Below are 18462 nucleotides of genomic sequence, written 5' to 3'. Positions count from 1 at the left end.
CAGGATGACTTTTAAAATTCGGGAGGGAGGGGGCCTGGAACTGGAAGGGAGGGAGGGATGACGACCCTGGAACTGGAAGGGAGGGTGAGAGGGGGGACCCTGGAACTGGGAGGGAGGGGGGACGCTGGAACTTCCCTTAAAAACATTAATGGCAGAAGGTGATTACCTTGCTAGCGCCCGTTTCATTTCAATGAGAAACGGGCTACTTTTACTAGTGTAGTAATACATCATACTTTATGCTACGAGTTTATCATGTTGGGCAAACTGGATAAACCGTACAGGTCTTATCTGCTGTCATCTACTATATTATTAAGTTCTAAACCATGATCCTCTTTTTATCATACCATTTAACTTTTAAAAGGAAGACTATTGTACTGTAGTAGATTTCTTTAGCGTGCTGTGGTCCTGTTAACTCAAATATTATTGTGTTATAATCCCTATTGCCAAGTGGCACTAACACCATTTATAACCAAATTCTCTATTTCACTAAGGACTATATTTAGAATAACTCCCGTTTTGTTGATTCCTGGACCAGCTGTTCCATGAAGCAGTCATTTACTTCATTTAGATAATTTACCTCCCTAGCATGTTTTGATGTAGCATTTACCAGTTAATGCTGGGATCAGTAGCTTTTTGGAAGTTATAGCTATATTCCACACATTAACCTTATAAACTGAGTGGATTTGTGGTTTTATAATTTGATTTCTCCACCTTTTTCCCTTATGGTTTTTGGTAAGTGATATCTCTCACTCATTATTACTGTGTTGCCAAATTTGTTAGCTTACTTAGCCTGCCCTGAGCTTACTTCCAGGAGAGACCACAGATATCCACCATGTATGAACTAAGAGCCCCAATGCCAGGGGTGAGCACAAAAAGCCCTCATGTATCAACCTTTAAGCCCCAGCTGCTAGAGCGACTATAGAGATTCACCGTGTATGAGCCTCAATGCAAGGGGCGAGTACAGAAAGCCCTCATGTATCAGAGCGACTGCAGAGATTCATCAAGTATGAGCTATAAGCCCCAATGCCAGGGGTAAGAACAGAAAGCACTCATATCAGAGCAAGTGCAAAGATCCACCATGTATTAATTTTGTATCCCATTTCCAGGAGTGATGAAAGATCCATTAATGTATGAACTCCAGTCCTACCTCTTGGAGATACTGTAAACGTTCATCACATATAAATCATGAGTCCTAATACAAGAAGGGGGGAGGGAAAACCTACCTCCAGGAAAGATTGTGGAAACCCCTGGCCACACTGGCATGCAGAGGTCAAAGATACCCTCTATATATAAGACATAAGTCTCACTTCCTGAATGAAATACAGACATGTATAATGTAGAAACTCAAAGCCCACCTTCCAAGAGGGATCATATAATACATAAATATAATTAGAAAACAAAAGGAGGAGTCCCACCTCCTCATCTGATGAGTCGTCTTCATACTCATTCTTCAGGGAAGTTCCTTGTATTGCACTCAGTTCAGAGGAACTGATAGTCTCACCCACATGGCTCAGTTCCTTCTGTCGAGAAGTGTTACTGGCCTGGAACACAGCAAAAAGGAGAAAATTATTAGATATGCTGTCAGTATAATATCTGGTGCCCTCATATCATATCACATCATGCCAGGTTTCCTCTTTTCAACACCACACTGTATTGCTGGTCCCCTATCACTTTCTCCCATACATCCATCACCATATTGCTGGGTCTCCCATCTGGCACTGTCAAGACCTCTTTACCCTCCTTAACACCTCCCTATATCCAGTACAGCAGTGCCAGGTCCCACAATGCCCTTCACCTCCACCACATGACTGTGTGCTGCACTGGCACTCTCACCACACCCGATTGCTACCCTTCTCCTTCACCATGCATCACAATACTGGAATGCCCCACTGAACACACATCACATCACATCCTGGCAGGTGGACAAATCTTAGAATGTCCAGGCAGTTCTGGTGGATTTGTCATTAGTTCAAAGACACTGGAGAAAAGCTCTAACTTTGCTTCACAAGCGAGTTGTTCCATCCCCTTTATTAAATTTGGTTGCCCTTCCCTGAACCTTTTTAGTTCCACTGTATCTTTGAGAACAGGCTATGAGAACTGTACACAATACTCAAGCTGCAGTCACACCATAAATCTATACAGAGGCACTGCGATACTCGTCTGCAGTAACACTGTAGATCTACTGTGATACTCTGTTTGCTCTTTTGATCGCAACCACACACTGTGTTGAGAACTTCAATATACTGTCCGTGGTGGCTCCATGATCCTTTTCCAAGCAGAGCGGCTACTACTGTGGAACCCACCATCATGGACTTAGTTTAGATTATTTGTGCCTATATGTGTCATGTTGCACTCATCCATCTTAAATTTCAACAGGAACTTAGAAGCCCCCCTCCCTCCCACAATTCCTCACAGTGTGATCACAAATATTTAAAATCTAGTGTGCTATTAGACAGATACACGTCAAAGACAGTTCATGCTCGGTGCAGTTTATAGCTTAGTCAAAAAGAAAGGTAGAAGATAAATTACCTTTGGGGAAAAATCAAAGAAAGCATTTAAAGATTCAAAAGCAAGTTTATAGGCACAATTTCATAGAAGACCAGGACTGTATTATCTAATTGGGTTTAACTAAGAAATGAATCTCCCTCTTCCCCTTCTGAAAAAAAAAAACAAAAAACAACAACAACAACAAAATCCCTATATCTAAAAAAAAAATAAAAAAAACCTATATCTAAACAGCAATGAATGGGCTTAAGGTGATTCCCACACAGTAAACATGCAGTTATATGAGAATTGCTTGCTCTATTCTTATTTGAATAATTTGTGTCAATTGCAAAATATGATCACTTCATTGTTCGTTCTACCCAGTGTGCAGCGGCAGCCAAAAAAAGCAAACAGGATGCTAGATATTAGGAAAGGGATGGTAAATAAGGACCAAGAATACTATAATGCCTCTGTATCATTCCATGGTGCAAACTCACCTTCAGTACTTATTTCAGTTCTGGTCGTCATATGTCAAAAAAGATATAGCAAAGTTGAACAAAAAACTTAAAATTTTGTTAATAGTAAAATTTTCTTCTAAAATGTATTAATTGTAATATGTCAGCTTTAGGAAATGTGCATCTTCATGCCCCCCCCCCCACCCCCACTTCGGGAGCAATGGTGTTATAGCACAGAGTTTCCCAAGTCAGTCCTTCAGGATATCCACAATGAATATGTAGGAAAGAGATTTGAATACAATGGAGGCAGTGTATGCAAATCAATCTCATGCATATTCATTGGGGATATCCTGAAAACCTGACTGGCAAGTAGGTACTCCAGTACTGACTTGGGAAACACTGTTATATGGGGCTCGTCTCAATTTTCTCACCTGAAGCCTTCTGTTTCCAACCTAATGGAATGCTGGAAAGAAATAAAAAGGTGCAAGAATGCCTGCCTGGGGCAAAGTAAGTCTCCAAAAATTTTAATGGAATGAGACCAAATTTGCTACTGGGGGGAGGGGACCCAGATCACATGAAGGGCCTCGTGCATTTCTATTGAAGTAGCAGGTTCTGCCACTTTGAAACATAACAGTTAGGAAACTGCTCCTTCCAAACTGCTTTGCCCTCTTCTCTACTTTCCCAGGCTCACATACACCAAAACAGGAAACTCCACACACCTTCCTCACCTATCTCCCCTCCGTCCACTGCTGCCAAACCCAGTCATTCAAATCTGTATTTCATTTTCTTGCTTATTCATACTGCTGTGAAACTTATTGAACAGCTCTCTGCCAACTAACAGAAATCTGACAGAGTGGCATCTAACGGTCTGATATTATGCTTGGTTTCTTCTTATTACTCTTTCCAAATTATCATCACTACATTGAAACCAGCCCCTCCTCACAGATACACATCTAACCCAGGCAGAGGGATTGCAAACAATTCCATAAACCATGCGCTGCATACTTTCCTCTCTTATTAAAAGTTGGCATTACACTGGATATTTTCTAGGTTACTGATTAGCAGTAGCAGTGTTCATTTTTGGATTGGGAACCCCTTAAGAATTCTAGGGGTTAATACCAGAAGGTCCTATTTAATATTATTTAGTTTCTCAGTTTATTCTACTACCTCTTCCAGATTCACAGTGATTTGCTCAGTTCCTCACCTAGAAAGAACAGCTCTAGTACTGTACCTCCTACAGCTGTATTTCTCAACCCAGTCCGGTTTTCAGGATATCCACAATGAATATGCATGAGAGAAATTTTTGCATGTGCTGCCTTTATTGCATGTAAATATATCTAATGCATATTCATTGTGGATATACTAAAATAGACTGAGTTGAGAACTCCTCATCCAGGAAGTAATTTTAAGTGCATACCTTTCCTGGTAAAGTAATATAGTAGGTGGCGGAGACAAAGACCAGTACAGTCCATCCAGTCTGCCCAACAAGAAACTCATTACATATGGTATAAAGTGAAGCATCATATATATACCCTATCTTGATTTATCCTTGCCTTTTTTAGGGCATAGGCCGTATAAGTCTGCCCGGCAATGGCCTTGTTCTAAAACTCGAGGCTGTTGTCATAGCCCCCAAAAAGCTCCACTCCAGCCCTCCAAATCTATTCAGCACCTCCCCTTTCATACCAAGCTTATGAATATCTTCTATCAGGTCCAGCTTCGCAATTTGTGCCAGAGGTCTTCAGATAGCACCCGTGTTATCTGCAGGTTCCATCTTCTCTTTCCAGGACGATCCATATAGCTTCTTACTTTCCCAGGTACCCCACAATTCAGCCACTCCGATATTGTTTTACACATACAACGCCACTCCTCCACCTCTGCGGCACTCCCTATCATAGTAACATAGTAGATGACGGCAGAAAAAGACCTCCATGGTCCATCCAGTCTGCCCAACAAGATAATTTCACGTGTGCTACTTTTTGTGTATACCTTACCTTGATTTGTATCTGCCATAGTCAGGGCACAGACTGTATAAGTCTGCCTAGCCCCGCCTCCCACCACTCAGGTATGGTCAAATCCCATTCATGGGAATCATTGAACCATATCTCGGTAATAGGAACAATGTCCAAGTTTTCCTCAAACATCAAGGCTTACAGACCTTGAACCTTTCTACTTAGGCTAAGAGCATTTGTACTCATTGCTTTTCATGTGTTAATTGAGTCAGGATGGCTATCTTTATTTAAATGGCCTTTCCTTCTGCCATCATATTTTTTTCTGGGGGTAACTTTCTGAATTCCCTTGTTTCCTTTTGTCACCCCCCACCCCTCTAGTTTAAATGTCTAGAAACATACTATCTGAATTTCTCCCCAAGGATCCTTTTTTCCCCAGTCACAGAAAGAAGTATTCATCATTACAGTACAGCTTATGATTTTGCCATGAACAGCCCCATCCTCCTATGTATCTGAAACCTTCTTCTTTAAACCAAACTTTGGAGACACTGAATTCCTTTTTTTTTTTTAAGTAGTCCCTCTTCTCTCTTCTCACATGTAGGAATAACTTCAGAAAAAGCTACAGTCCGAACCAAAGACTTCAGTCCTTCCCCAAACTTATAGAATACACTCAGTGCTCTAAACTTGTTATTGTTGGCCAAGTCATTTGTCCCCAGGTGGATTACAACCTCAGTATTAGAAATCTTACTCTCATCTCAGATCAAGTTCACCATTTGGTCAGTACTTCTGGTAGCTGAGGATCCTGGAAGGCATTTCACTAGGTTGGGTCCTTTGAACAGCAGTCCTTCTCCAGGATTTTCTCATTGCAATATTCTGTATTTCTTGAGCAAAGCCTCTAAGTTAATGCCTCTGATAATGGAGTCTCCTAGCAGTAAAAATGTTCTGCTTTGCATCGATCTGTCATTGTTTTGGGATGTCTCTTGGCATATTTTCAAAACTATATACTTAGGATTCCATTTGGAAAACTGTGCTAAGAAAATTATGCTCTTAAATTTATACTTGCGCATTACTACTTTACAAATTTCTGGATTATTTTGTTTATTTATTTTGCACATTTATACTCCACGTTTTTCCCACAGTTTTGCAGACTCAAAGTGGCTTACAATGTACTGATAGGTTATCGCCAGATCAGCAGTGATACGGCTACAATTAATCAGATAGAATAGAAGAAACAGGGAAAGAAGAAAATAGGGAAAGGAGAAGACAGCATAGTTTATTAATTTGATATACCATTTGGAAAACTGTGCTAAGAAAATTATGCTCTTAAATTTATACTTGCTCATTACTACTTCACAAATTTCTGGATTATTTTATTGTTTATAGTTTATTAATTTGATATACCACCTCTTTCGAGCACAAGTCAAGGTGTTTTACATACAATTGTACAGGTACTTGCACTGTCCCAAACAGGCTCGCAATCTAGTAATATATTATATCTGGGGTCATGGAGGACTAAGTGACTTGCCCATGGTCACAAAGACCTGCCGAAAGAACGGAACCCAGTTCTACAGGATCTCAACCCACTGCCAGGCAACAAAGGGAATCGAACCCGGTTCCCCAGATCCACAGCACTAACCATTAGGCCACTCCTCCACTGCCTATGTCCCTAGAACGATTTTCCTATGCATTTACAGGCTGAACGAATACAACTTTGCACATATCAGATGCACATTTTTCTAAAGACCTATTCCTGCACATGGAGAATTATAATGTAAACAGGATATGCACAAGAGTTGCCACACTAGGACAGACCGAAGGTCCATCAAGCCCAGCATTCAATCTCCAACAGTGGCCAGTCCAGGTCACAAGCACCTGGCAAGATCCCAAACAGTACATTTTGTGCAGCTTATCCTAGAAATAAGATGGATTTGGGAAAATTTACTGCTTAATAATGGATTGTGAACTTTTCTTATAGGAAATTATCCAAACCTTTCTTAAACCCCGCTAAGTTAACTTCTTTTACCACACACTCTCCGGCAATGAATTCCAGAGCGTAACTACACACTGAGTGAAGAAAATATTTTCCCCAATTTGTTTTAAATTTACTACTTTGTAGCTTCACTGCATGCCCCCTAGTCCTAATATTTTTGTAAAGAGTAAACAAGTGATTCAAGTTTACCCGTTCCACTCCACTCATTTTATAGACCTCCATCATATCTCCCCTCAGCCGTCTTTTCTCCAAGCTACTCAACCTTTCCTCATACAGAGGTCGTCCCATCTGCTTTATCATTTTCATCGCCCTTCTCTGTACGTTTTCTAATTCCACTATATCTTTTTTGAGATGTGGTGATCATGTAGCGGTCCAACTGATTCTTTTGCAGGCTTCTTGCTTCTAATATAACCAAAAAGCTTTTTAGTATATGTTTTTGCCTCCAGCGTAATTTCTTTTCAAAGTCTTCCCACATGACCAAGGCTTGCACCTGATTCTGCCAACTCCAGAACGAAGGAGCTTCTGCAGATACCCAGGTCTGCATTATACATTTAAGCGCCACCAACCTCAATTTTTGAAACAAAAAAAAAAATTTCCCTTTCCCTCCAAGAGTCTCAATATTCACGATTCCCAGCAAATAAGTCTGAGGAAGTAAAGTAAATGTCATATGAAGGGTATGCCCCAGATACTGATGGAGTTCACCCCAAAAAAGCTGGATCTTCTCAAAGCTCCAGCCAAATGGTAAAATGCTTTGTACTCCTATTTTATCAATTACTAGATTAAAAATAAGAAATGATAATCTATTTTCTTTCAATTCTATTTAAGACAATACTGTAAAGCAATGTAACAGCGTCTCCACAAAGAGGTTTAGAACAATGGACTGAACAGGGAAGTCATAGTTCCATGCCTGCTTCTGCCGCAGGCGCACCTTGTGAGACTGTGCATATCACTACCTCCCGCTGCCTCAGGTACCCATTTATACCGTAAGCTCCACATGGCAAGGAACTGAACAGTTATCACTACCATGTCCAGTAATGGTATAAAACTAAGACGCTGCAAAGTTAAAGAATAAATAGCTCTCATTTTGCCCTCTGCCTAGAATTCACAGACCACACTCACCTTTAGCTTCTGCCTGTCAGATCCATCATTCTTGTCCTCCTCATCAGCATCCTCTTTTTTGTCATTATCACTAAAGGAGGCCTCTGCAACCTCATTGCTACTGTCACTGGCAGAGTCCTCCAGGCCCGAGAATAGGCTCTCCTCGCTGTCTGTCAGGTCTTCACTCTCTATATCACTGACCTTCCCATCTGAGGGGTTGAAGAGAGGCAGCTGAAATGTTTTCAAAAAGCAAGTCACAGGTGGGCACACTCATGCAACCAAAGGTCAAGACAGAGTGAAACCAATCCAGGAATTGGTCCACACACCCACACCCAGTTGCGAGCCCAGGAGGCAGACACCCTCATCCAGTTATAAGCACAGACACGGGCACCTTCACCCAGTTACAAGCACAGAGGCAGACACCCTCACCCAGTTATAAATCCAGACATAGACACCCTCACCCAGTTACGAGACCAGACATAGACACCTTCACCCAGGTACGCGCCCAGAGGCGGGCACCCTCACCCAGGTATGCGCCCACAGGTGGGCACCTTCACCCAGGTACGCGCCCACAGGCGGCCACCCTCACCCAGGTACGCGCCCACAGGCGGCCACCCTCACCCAGGTACGAGCCCAGACATAGACACCCTCACCCAGTTACGCACCCAGACGCAGACACCCTCTCCCTGTTAAGTGCCTAAATATAGACACTCTCACCCAGTTACGCGACCCAACGTGGACACCCTCACCCAGGCAAGAGCTCAGACCCGCACAAGCCCAGCAACTAGCAACCAACTGCCTCAAAGTGTAAGTGACAACCATGCCTGGGATCGTTCCCCGTGGTGTACTCCCACCTCCTCCTCAGGATCCTCTTCTTTCCTCTTAGACCCAATGGGGGTCCGCATTACTTCAGATAAAGTTCTCTGGCTACACACACCGCACAGAAACACGGGCTATAGCGTTTAAATACGCACGTGCACGACTTAAAGTGTGTAAGTCACCAGCAACCAATCACAGACTGCCGAGAGACGGAAGACACGCCCATACCGGAACGGGAAAGAGTTTGAGATCAGTGCTGCAACAACCTCCTTGGTGCCAGTTGAGTGTTTGATTTTTTTTTTAATGGGAGCCAAGTTGGGCTAGTTTTTAAGGCCGACGGTAGAATACTTTTGGCGAGGGCGGACTGCGGGCTACTCTGTTGCACTGTGTTCGTTTTTTTAGGCAGTATTCACATTAAATTAATGACTGTTCCAACCAAACTTCAGTTTGCTGTTACGTGTTTCTTTGTGAATTCCAAGCCTCGCTCTCATTCTTGTGCTCTAATAGCTTGTGGCTGTATATTTCAAGCCTCATTCTGGTGCTCCAATAGTCTTTACCAATGTGTTGCAAGCCTCATTCTGGTGGTGCTCCTATAATAGCTTCTCTCATTGCTCATGCTGGTGGTGCTCTAGAGCTACAGTTTCTCCCATTACAAGAAGGGCAACCTTCGAAAGCTAATCAAGAAATGTATTAAGTTATGTCCAATAAAAAAGGTATCATCTTATTTTCTTTTCCATGTTTTATTTTGTTTGATTTCTATTGATAATCTCATTACGTTGTAAGCCTCGTTTTTAATGCCGCTCCTGCGGTGAGCCTAAAATCCTTCTACTCCTTGCTTGGAGTGGAAGAGAGCCTATCTAGTCCATCCATTGTAAGCAAGGAAGCCAATTAGGACAGACTAAGTTTCCCCTTCCCAGCGCGGCCGTCATCCCCGTTTACTCAAAACAAAGCAAGCAAACCTATGAGCTGCTGCATCCACATTGTGGTTTGGTTTTTTTTTTTATTGTTGGTCCATCTGTAACAAGTCTAAAGCTGTTTCAATTGAATAGGACAAACGTGTTTTGTTTTTTACTTATTGGACATAACAATTGAATATTTTTATTTATTTATTTGTTACATTTGTGTCCCACATTTTCACACATTTGCAGGCGCAATGTGGCTTACATAATACCGTAAAGGCATTCGCCAAGTCTGGTAGGGGATAAGTACAAAAAGTGCATTGTGGGGATGGTAGTCCCTAGCCTTACTCCTCATTCTAATCAATCTCTTACCCACCAGGGGGGTGAGCTTCCCGCATATAAGGGATGTGTGCCTGCCTCTTTAGCTCCTTCCTGGGCTGCTCTCACTTTCCTTGTGGTCGTACTCTCAGCAACCCCTTACGCTAGTTAGCACATTTATTTATTACATTTGTACCCCGCACTCTCCCACTTATAGCAGGTTCAATGCGGCTTACATAGCAGTAAAATTACAGTGTAGTGCATAGAAAAACAGGCTGAGCTAATAGAGTGATGGAGATGTATAGTTAGGGAATATTAAAAGGGAATATCACTAAAACAGCTTAAAAATTATTATAGCTGCTAGAAACAGCAATTTTAAACTCTGTATTTTGTGCTCATTTTTCTACACTAAAAACTAAATAAATACACTGTATCCAATACAGATGGCCAAATTTCAGTGAGGATATCCTGTTTCCTGATGGGTTCATCTTAAATGTTGTAATCTGCCTTGGGAAGCCTGGTATTATAAAGATGATGGAATATATTGAAATTAAATGGAAGTTGAATTAAACTCTCCTTTCATTGGGGCACATGAAATCACATTTTCGTCTGTTTTGTAGAACTTTACCTTTTAGACACACAAATGGATTATTCTGTTGTTTGAGCAACCTATTTATTTGCAGCATTTGTATCCCACATTTTCCCACCTATTTGCAGGCTCAATGTGGGTTACATTATGCCGTAATGGCGATCGCCATTCCAGAATATTACTACATTTGAAGTACAGAAGATATAAGTTATAAGAAGTAGGTATACAGTTCAGTTCAGGTATTAAAGATCAAGGGTAAATGTAAAACATTCAACAGTAATAATGTGAATAAAGTAAACAAATAAAGAAGGGACAAGTGGTTTATAAGTCAAAATAATAAAAATATTTTCTGTCAAACATCCCACCTAAACTTCATGCTACAACAAGGTTCCTTTTCTGAGAAATATAGTAACATCCTACTTACCCCAATACCAAAAGCCACTAAGAAAAAAACAAGTGATCTCACAAACTATCGCCCAGTTGCGTCTATCCCTCTAGTAGTAAAATTGATGGAAAGCTTGGTGACCAAACAGCTTACGGATTACCTGGACAAGTTCTCAATACTACATGACTCACAATCAGGCTTCCGCTTCCACTATAGCACTGAAACTGTCCTAGTCACTCTTCTGGCCAAATTCAAGCAGGAAATAGCCATAGGTAAAAGCATACTTCTCCAATTTGACATGTTGAGCGCATTCGACATGGTAAACCACAACATATTACAGAGACTCCTTGGCCACTTTGGGATTGATGGAAACTTACTTAACTGGATCAAGGGCTTTCTAACCACCAGAACATACCAAGTAAAATCAAACTCAAATATATCACCATCGTGGAAAGCAGCCTGCGGAGTACCTCAAGGATCACCATTGTCCCCAATACTCTTCAACGTGATGATGATCCCACTGGCAAAGTCTTTGTCCAATCGAGGTCTCAATCCATTCATCTATGCAGATTACGTTACAATCTACATTCCCTTCAGACATGACATCAGAAATAACCAATGAAATCAATGATGGCCAGAACATCATGAACTCTTGGGCAAACTCATTCCAATTGAAACTGAACACTGAAAAAACGCACTGCCTCATCCTCTCATCTCAACATAACAACTACAAACCCGCAACCATTTTATTTATTTATTTGTTGCATTTGTACCCCATGTTTTCCCACCTATTTGCAGGACACACACTCCCTACTTCAGACAGCCTAAAAATACTCGGCGTCACAATCGACGACAACCTTACCCACGAGAACCAAGTAAATACTGTAATAAAGAAAATGTTCTATGCAATGTGGAAACTCAAACATATAAAACCTTTCTTCCCGAGGGAAACTTTTCAAAACCTAATACAATCAATGGTCCTAAGCCATGCAGATTACTGCAACGGAATCTATGCGGGATGTAAAGTACAACTCACAAAAAAACTCCAGACCGCCCAAAATACAGCAGCCAGACTAATATATGGTAAAACACGATTTGAAAGTGCTAAACCCCTACGAGAAAAGCTGCACTGGCTCCCAATCAAAGAACGGATCATCTTCAAAATCTGCACTTTGGTCCACAAAATCATCTACGGTGTAGTCCCAGGATACACGATAGACCTCATAGATCTACCAACCAGAAACAGAATCGGATCATCACAATCATACCTAAACCTACACTACCCAAACTGTAAAGGTCTAAGATACAAAACAACTTACGCATCCAGCTTCTCCTACATAAGCACACAACTATGCAATGGACTCCCAAATGCGGTGAGAACAATCCGCAACCACTTAAACTTCAGGAAATCGATAAAAACTCACCTCTTCAAAAAGGCCTATCCCATCGATCCAACGTAAATCCCCACACCCAGCAATACAGCATAACTAATGATCGTACTGGACAATTTCTAATCTTCATTCCCTTCGACCCCATGATGCCTTATCCACACTTACCTCATCTGATCACAACATAACCTTGTATTTGTTATCAACCGAACTGGCAAACACCTCTATGGTACTAGGCAAGCCACATTGAGCCTGCAAATAGGTGGGAAAATGTGGGGTACAAATGTAACAAATAAATAAATCTCTCATTTGTGGAAATATAACTAAATGGGCTAAAAGCCCCTAATGCAGCCCATTGGTTTTCTTATATTTTGTTCTTGTAATGGCTCATACTGTGCCAAAACTTGAAATACAGTGAGGCAGAATAATAGAATTCAGTAACATCCAAAACTTATTTTTTAAGTTTTAAGAATCTTTATTAAAAGCAAAACATGCTGGTTGATAACCTTCATACAGAACAAGAAAAAAAAAAACACAGTAAACCATCCAACATGGCACAATAAAAACGTTTACTTTTACCCCAAGAGCCCTTCCCCTCCCGTACTCCCCTCCCTCCCTATAAGCCCACCTGACTGTTTCCTCCTGCCAAAATAACAGAACAGATGTACAGATCAGTAGGACTCAAAGCATTTCATAACAAGTAGTCATAAACAGCACAGTTTATACCAAATTGTTTAACCACACTTTGGTTTTGCCTTCGGGTTTAATAAGCAATACCACGTGCATGTAAGGTCTAGATAAATAAATGTAAGCAATCTATGTTTAAAGCATATGCCCTAAATATGTAATACTTGGTAGCAATAATTAAACAGTGATGGAATATTCACATAGCAGGCAGCCAGCAGATTTATTTTCCACTGAAAATAATCAACTTTGTATAAATTTGGCAACTAATACTGCGCTGCTTGCTATTTTGTATTTTGGCGGTGTATTGTTTGCCTGCATAATAAAATCGCACTTACAAATATTTTTCTCACACAGCTTTAATTAACAAAAGCTACCATAAGAGGCAGACATGGTCGTATAATTAATATTATAATTTTATTTGTATTTGGGTAATGACTGAGAAAAATGCTATTAAAAATTATATTTCAAAGCATCAAGTTGACTTGGTTAACTTCTGCTGTATATCAACCAGTAGTAAATAATAGTAATAAACAATATTAAGTGCATTTTTATAATATACTAATGCATAACTTCAAAACAGAAGGCACAAGTTCCCACAAACCATCTAGGCACAGGTAAAAAAAAGCTTTCAAATGCTCCCGGGTTTCAACCTAATACATGTTAAATGTGAGCTATGACTGTCATAAATAAATAGATAGAAACTCTGAATGTTAAGCACCTGATTCTCATAACTTGATGTCTGTTTTAATGGCCCATTACCAGGAGAAAAAAATCTCTGCACGAATATAACACATGCTAGGGTGTCCCTGTAAACAGCCCCTCCAACTGACCACTGATTAAATTTATAACAAATTACTACTCTACCTATGAAACGTTATCCCGTTTTTATGTTTCCTCTGTGTACATCTGTATGCTGCACAAGCTGGCATGTTTGAAAATATAAGTGATATTAAATAAAAATGCTGCCAACAATAAAGAACGACAACGTAGATGCAGCAGCTCATAAGTTTGCTTGCTTTGTTTTGAGTATATGGGGATGAGAGCACCGCGAGTAAGGGAAAACTCAGACTAACCTAATTGGTTTCAGCGTTTTGACGTCACGTCACCTCCTATCTATTAAACCTCCTTGGCTGGCACATATGCACAGCACCAAGGTGGTCAGATTGAGAACAGGAGAGGGCATAATGTCAAAATGTTGAAGCCACTTAGGGTGGTCTGTGTTTCCCCTTCCCACGCAGTCGTCTGTTTGCGTACTCTCAAAAACAAATCAAGCAAACCTATGGGCTGCTGCATCCACGTCGTTCTTTATTGTTGATAGCACTTTTATTTAATCTCACTTATATTTCAAACATGCCACCCTGTGCATTATACGGATGTACACAGAGGATGTATAATAACAGAATAACTTTATGTAGGTAGAGTAGTAATTTGTTATAAATCGTAATCGGTCTGTCATTTGGAGGGGCTGGCTTTAGGGACTCCCTAGCATGTATTATATTTGTGCTCAACATTCAGAGTGTATTTATTTATTTATTTACTTACTTACTTACTTATATTTCACATTAAACATGAATTAGGTTGAAACATGAGAGCATTTAAAATCTATTTTTTTGTGTGCCTAGATCAAAAGAGAAAGATAGTTTGTGGGAACTTGCTCCTTTTGTTTGTGGAATGCAGTGGTATATTATAAAAATGCACTTAATATTGTTTATTATTTTTATTTATCTATTGCATTTGTATTTCACATTTTCCCACCTTTCGGTAGGTTCAACGTGGCTTACATAGTACAAGAGAGACAATTACAGAATTTCAGTTTGATGATGTCCATCACTTAATACAAATGATCAGTAGCATTTGCATAATGGATAGGGAGAATAGGTGGAAAGATATTAAATAACGAGGGCAGAACTACCTTCATGCAGAAATCCAGTCCAAATGAGCCAACATTTTCAAGTTCTGTGATATATATTTATTTCTTGAAGTCAGTTTTTAACAGCATTTTATCAGTTATTACCCATATTTAATTAACAAGTTTTGGATGCCCTCCCGCAGGAGGTGGTGGAGATGAAAACGGTAATGGAATTCAAACATTCGTGGGATAAACACAAAGGAATCCTGTGTAGAAGGAATGGATCTACGGAATCTTAGCAGAGATTGGGTGGCGACGCCGGTAATTGGAGAGTAAAACCAATGCTGGGCGGATTTCTATGGTCTGCGCCCTGATCGTGACAATAGATATGGATGGGCTGGAGTGTAAATTTTAAGCGGCTTCAACGTTAGTTTCGGAAATTTTGCCTGCAAAAAGGTGGGAAAATGTGGGATACAAATGCAACAAATAATAATAATACAGGAACAGTGCTGGGTGGACTTTTACGGTCTGTGCCCTGAGAAAGGCAAGGACAAATCAAACACAAGTATACATTTAAAGCAGCACATACCATGTAACATAGTAGATGACGGCAGAAAAAGACCTATACAGTCCATCCAGTCTGCCCAACAAGATAAACTCATATGCGCTACTTTATATGTATACCTGACCTTGATTTGTATCTACCATTTTCAGGGCACAGACCATAGAAGTCTGTCCAGTACTAGCCCCGCCTCCCAACCACCGGTTCTCCCACCCAATCTCTGCTAAGCTTCTGAGAATCCATTCCTTCTGAACAGGATTCCTTTATGTTTATCCCACGCATTTTTAAAATTCCGTTACCGTTTTCATCTCCACCACCTCCCGCGGGAGGGCATTCCAAGTGTCCACCACTCTCTCCGTGAAAAAATACTTCCTGACATTTTTCTTGAGTCTGCCCCCCTTCAACCTCATTTCATGTCCTCCAGTTCTACCACCTTCCTGTCTCCGGAACAGGTTCGTTTGCGGATTAATACCTTTCAAATATTTGAATGTCTGTATCATATCACCCCTGTTTCTCCTTTCCTCTAGGGTATACATGTTCAGGTCAGCAAGTCTCGCCTCATACATTTTGTAACGCAAATCCCAAACCATTTTTGTAGCTTTTCTTTGCACCGCTTCAATTTTTTTTGCATCCTTAGCAAGATACGGCTTCCAAAACTGAACATAATACTCCAGGTGGGGACTCACCAACGACTTGTACAGGGGCATCAACACCTCCTTTCTTCTGCTGGTCACACCTCTCTCTACACATCCTAGCAACCTTCTGGCTATGGCCACTGCCTTTTCACACTGTTTCGCCACCTTCAGATCCTCAGATACTATCACCCTAAGATCCCTCTCCCTGTCTGTACATATCAGACTCTCACCGCCTAACACATAAGTCTCTCTTGGGTTTCTACTCCCCAAGTGCATCACTTTGCATTTCTTCGCATTGAATTTTAATTGCCAAACCGTAGACCATTCTTCTAGCTTCCTCAGATCCTTTTTCATGCTTTCCACTCCCTCCCGGGTGTCCACTCTGTTGCAAATCTTAGTATCATCCGCAAATAGGCAAACTTTACCTTCTAACCCTACGGCAATGTCACTCACAAATATATTGAACAGAATCGGCCCCAACACCGATCCCTGAGGCACTCCACTACTCACCTTTCCCTCCTCAGAGCGAACTCCATTTACCACCACCCTCTGTCGTCTCTCCGTCAACCAGTTCCTAATCTTCCCATTCTTCTAGCTTCTGCAGATCTTTTTTCATGTTTTCCGCTCCCTCCGGGGTGTCCACTCTGTTACAAATCTTGGTGTCATCCGCAAAAAGGCAAACTTTACCATCTAACCCTTCGGCAATGTCACTCACAAATATATTGAATAGAATCGGCCCCAGCACCGATCCCTGAGGCACTCCACTACTCACCTTTCCCTCATCCGAGCGAATTCCATTCACCACCACCCTCTGGCGTCTGTCCATCAACCAGTTCCTAATCCAGTTCACCATGTCGGATCCTATCTTCAGTCTGTCAAGTTTATTCAAGAGCCTCCTGTGGGGAACCGTGTCAAAAGCTTTGCTGAAATCTAAGTAGATTGCATCTATAGCACGTTCCTGATTCAATTCTCTGGTCACCCAGTCAAAGAATTCAGTGAGATTCGTTTGGCACGATTTACCTTTAGTAAAACCATGTTGTCTCGGATCTTGCAACTTATTGGCTTCCAGGAAATTCACTATCCTTTCCTTCAGCATTGCTTCCATTAGTTTTCCAATAACCGAAGTGAGGCTTACCGGCCTGTGGTTTCCAGCTTTTTTCCTATCACCACTTTTGTGAAGAGGGACCACATCTGCTGTTCTCCAATCCCACTGAACCTCTCCCGTCTCCAAGGATTTATTAAACAAATCTTTAAGAGGACCTGCCAGAACCTCTCTGAGCTCCCTCAATATCCTGGGGTGGATCCCAATGGTCCCATGGCTTTCTCCACCTTTAGATTCTCAAGTGTTCATACACACTCGCTTCCGTGAAAAGTGCTATATCCACTCCATTCTCAAATGTACTTTTGCCAGTCCCTTGTGGTCCTTCTCTAGGATTTTCTTCAGTGAAAACAGAACAAAAGTATTTGTTTAGCAAATTTGCTTTATCTTCATCATTATCCACATAGCGATTCGCAGCATCTTTCAGTCTCACAATTCCATTTTTAGTCTTCCTCCTTTCACTAATATACCTAAAGAAATGTTTGTTGCCCTTCTTTACATTTCTAGCCATTTGTTCTTCCGCTTGCGCTTTCGCCAGACGTATCTCTCTCTTGGCTTCTTTCAGTTTCATCCGGTATTCCTCTCTGTGTTCCTCTACTTGAGTTTTTCTGTATTTCATGAACGCCAACTCTTTAGCCTTTATTTTCTCAGCCACTTGCTTGGTGAACCTTATCAGTTTCCTTTTTCTCTTGCTTTAATTTACTCTCCTTACATAAAGGTTTGTGGCCATATTTATAGCTTCTTTCAGCCTGGACCACTGCCCTTCCACTTCTCATATGTTCCCCCAGCCCATCAGCTCCTTCCTCAGGTAATCCCCCATTTTACTAAAATCAGCATGTTTGAAATCCAGGACTTTGAATTTTGAGTGGCTGCCCTCCACTTCAGCTGTTATATCAAACCAAACGGTTCGATGGTCACTGCTGCCCAGGTGAGCACCCACTCGGACATTTGACACACTATCCCCATTTGTGAGCACCAGATCCAGCGTCGCTCCCTCTCTCGTGGGTTCCATCACCATTTGTCTGAGTAGAGCGCTTTGAAAAGCATCCACGATCTCTCTACTTCTTTCCAATTCCACAGATGAAACTTTCCAATCCATATCTGGCAGATTGAAATCTCCCAGCAACAGCACCTCTCTTTTCTTTCCCAATTTATGGATATCTGTGACCAGATCTTTATGTAAAATAATATTACCTTGTTGGGCAGACTGGATGGACCGTTCAGGTCTTTATCTGCCATCATTACTATGTTACTATGAT

At 41.2% G+C, this 18462-nt stretch overlaps 1 protein-coding gene across 2 annotated transcripts in view; it reads right to left on the bottom strand.

Moving 5' to 3' along the window:
* BOP1 (BOP1 ribosomal biogenesis factor) overlaps positions 1-9117 on the bottom strand; it is a 250013-nt gene extending 240896 nt beyond the window's left edge. Inside the window, exons 1-3 of one of the 2 annotated variants that reach the window (XM_030220723.1) lie at positions 8798-9117; positions 7995-8204; positions 1416-1541 (exon numbers count right to left, since the gene is read on the bottom strand). In XM_030220723.1, the coding sequence (XP_030076583.1) occupies positions 1416-1541; positions 7995-8204; positions 8798-8878 (417 nt within the window). In that variant the 5' untranslated portion in view covers positions 8879-9117. The remainder of the gene's footprint in view (positions 1-1415; positions 1542-7994; positions 8205-8797) is intronic. The other variant, XM_030220731.1, reaches the window with a different exon arrangement.
* Between the last annotated feature and the right edge of the window lie 9345 nt (positions 9118-18462).

This window comes from Microcaecilia unicolor, chromosome 1 (genome assembly GCF_901765095.1).
Source record: "Microcaecilia unicolor chromosome 1, aMicUni1.1, whole genome shotgun sequence".
Lineage (NCBI taxonomy): Eukaryota > Metazoa > Chordata > Amphibia > Gymnophiona > Siphonopidae > Microcaecilia > Microcaecilia unicolor.
Note: the sequence above shows the minus strand (reverse complement) of the source record. Positions and strands in the feature narration are given on the sequence as shown.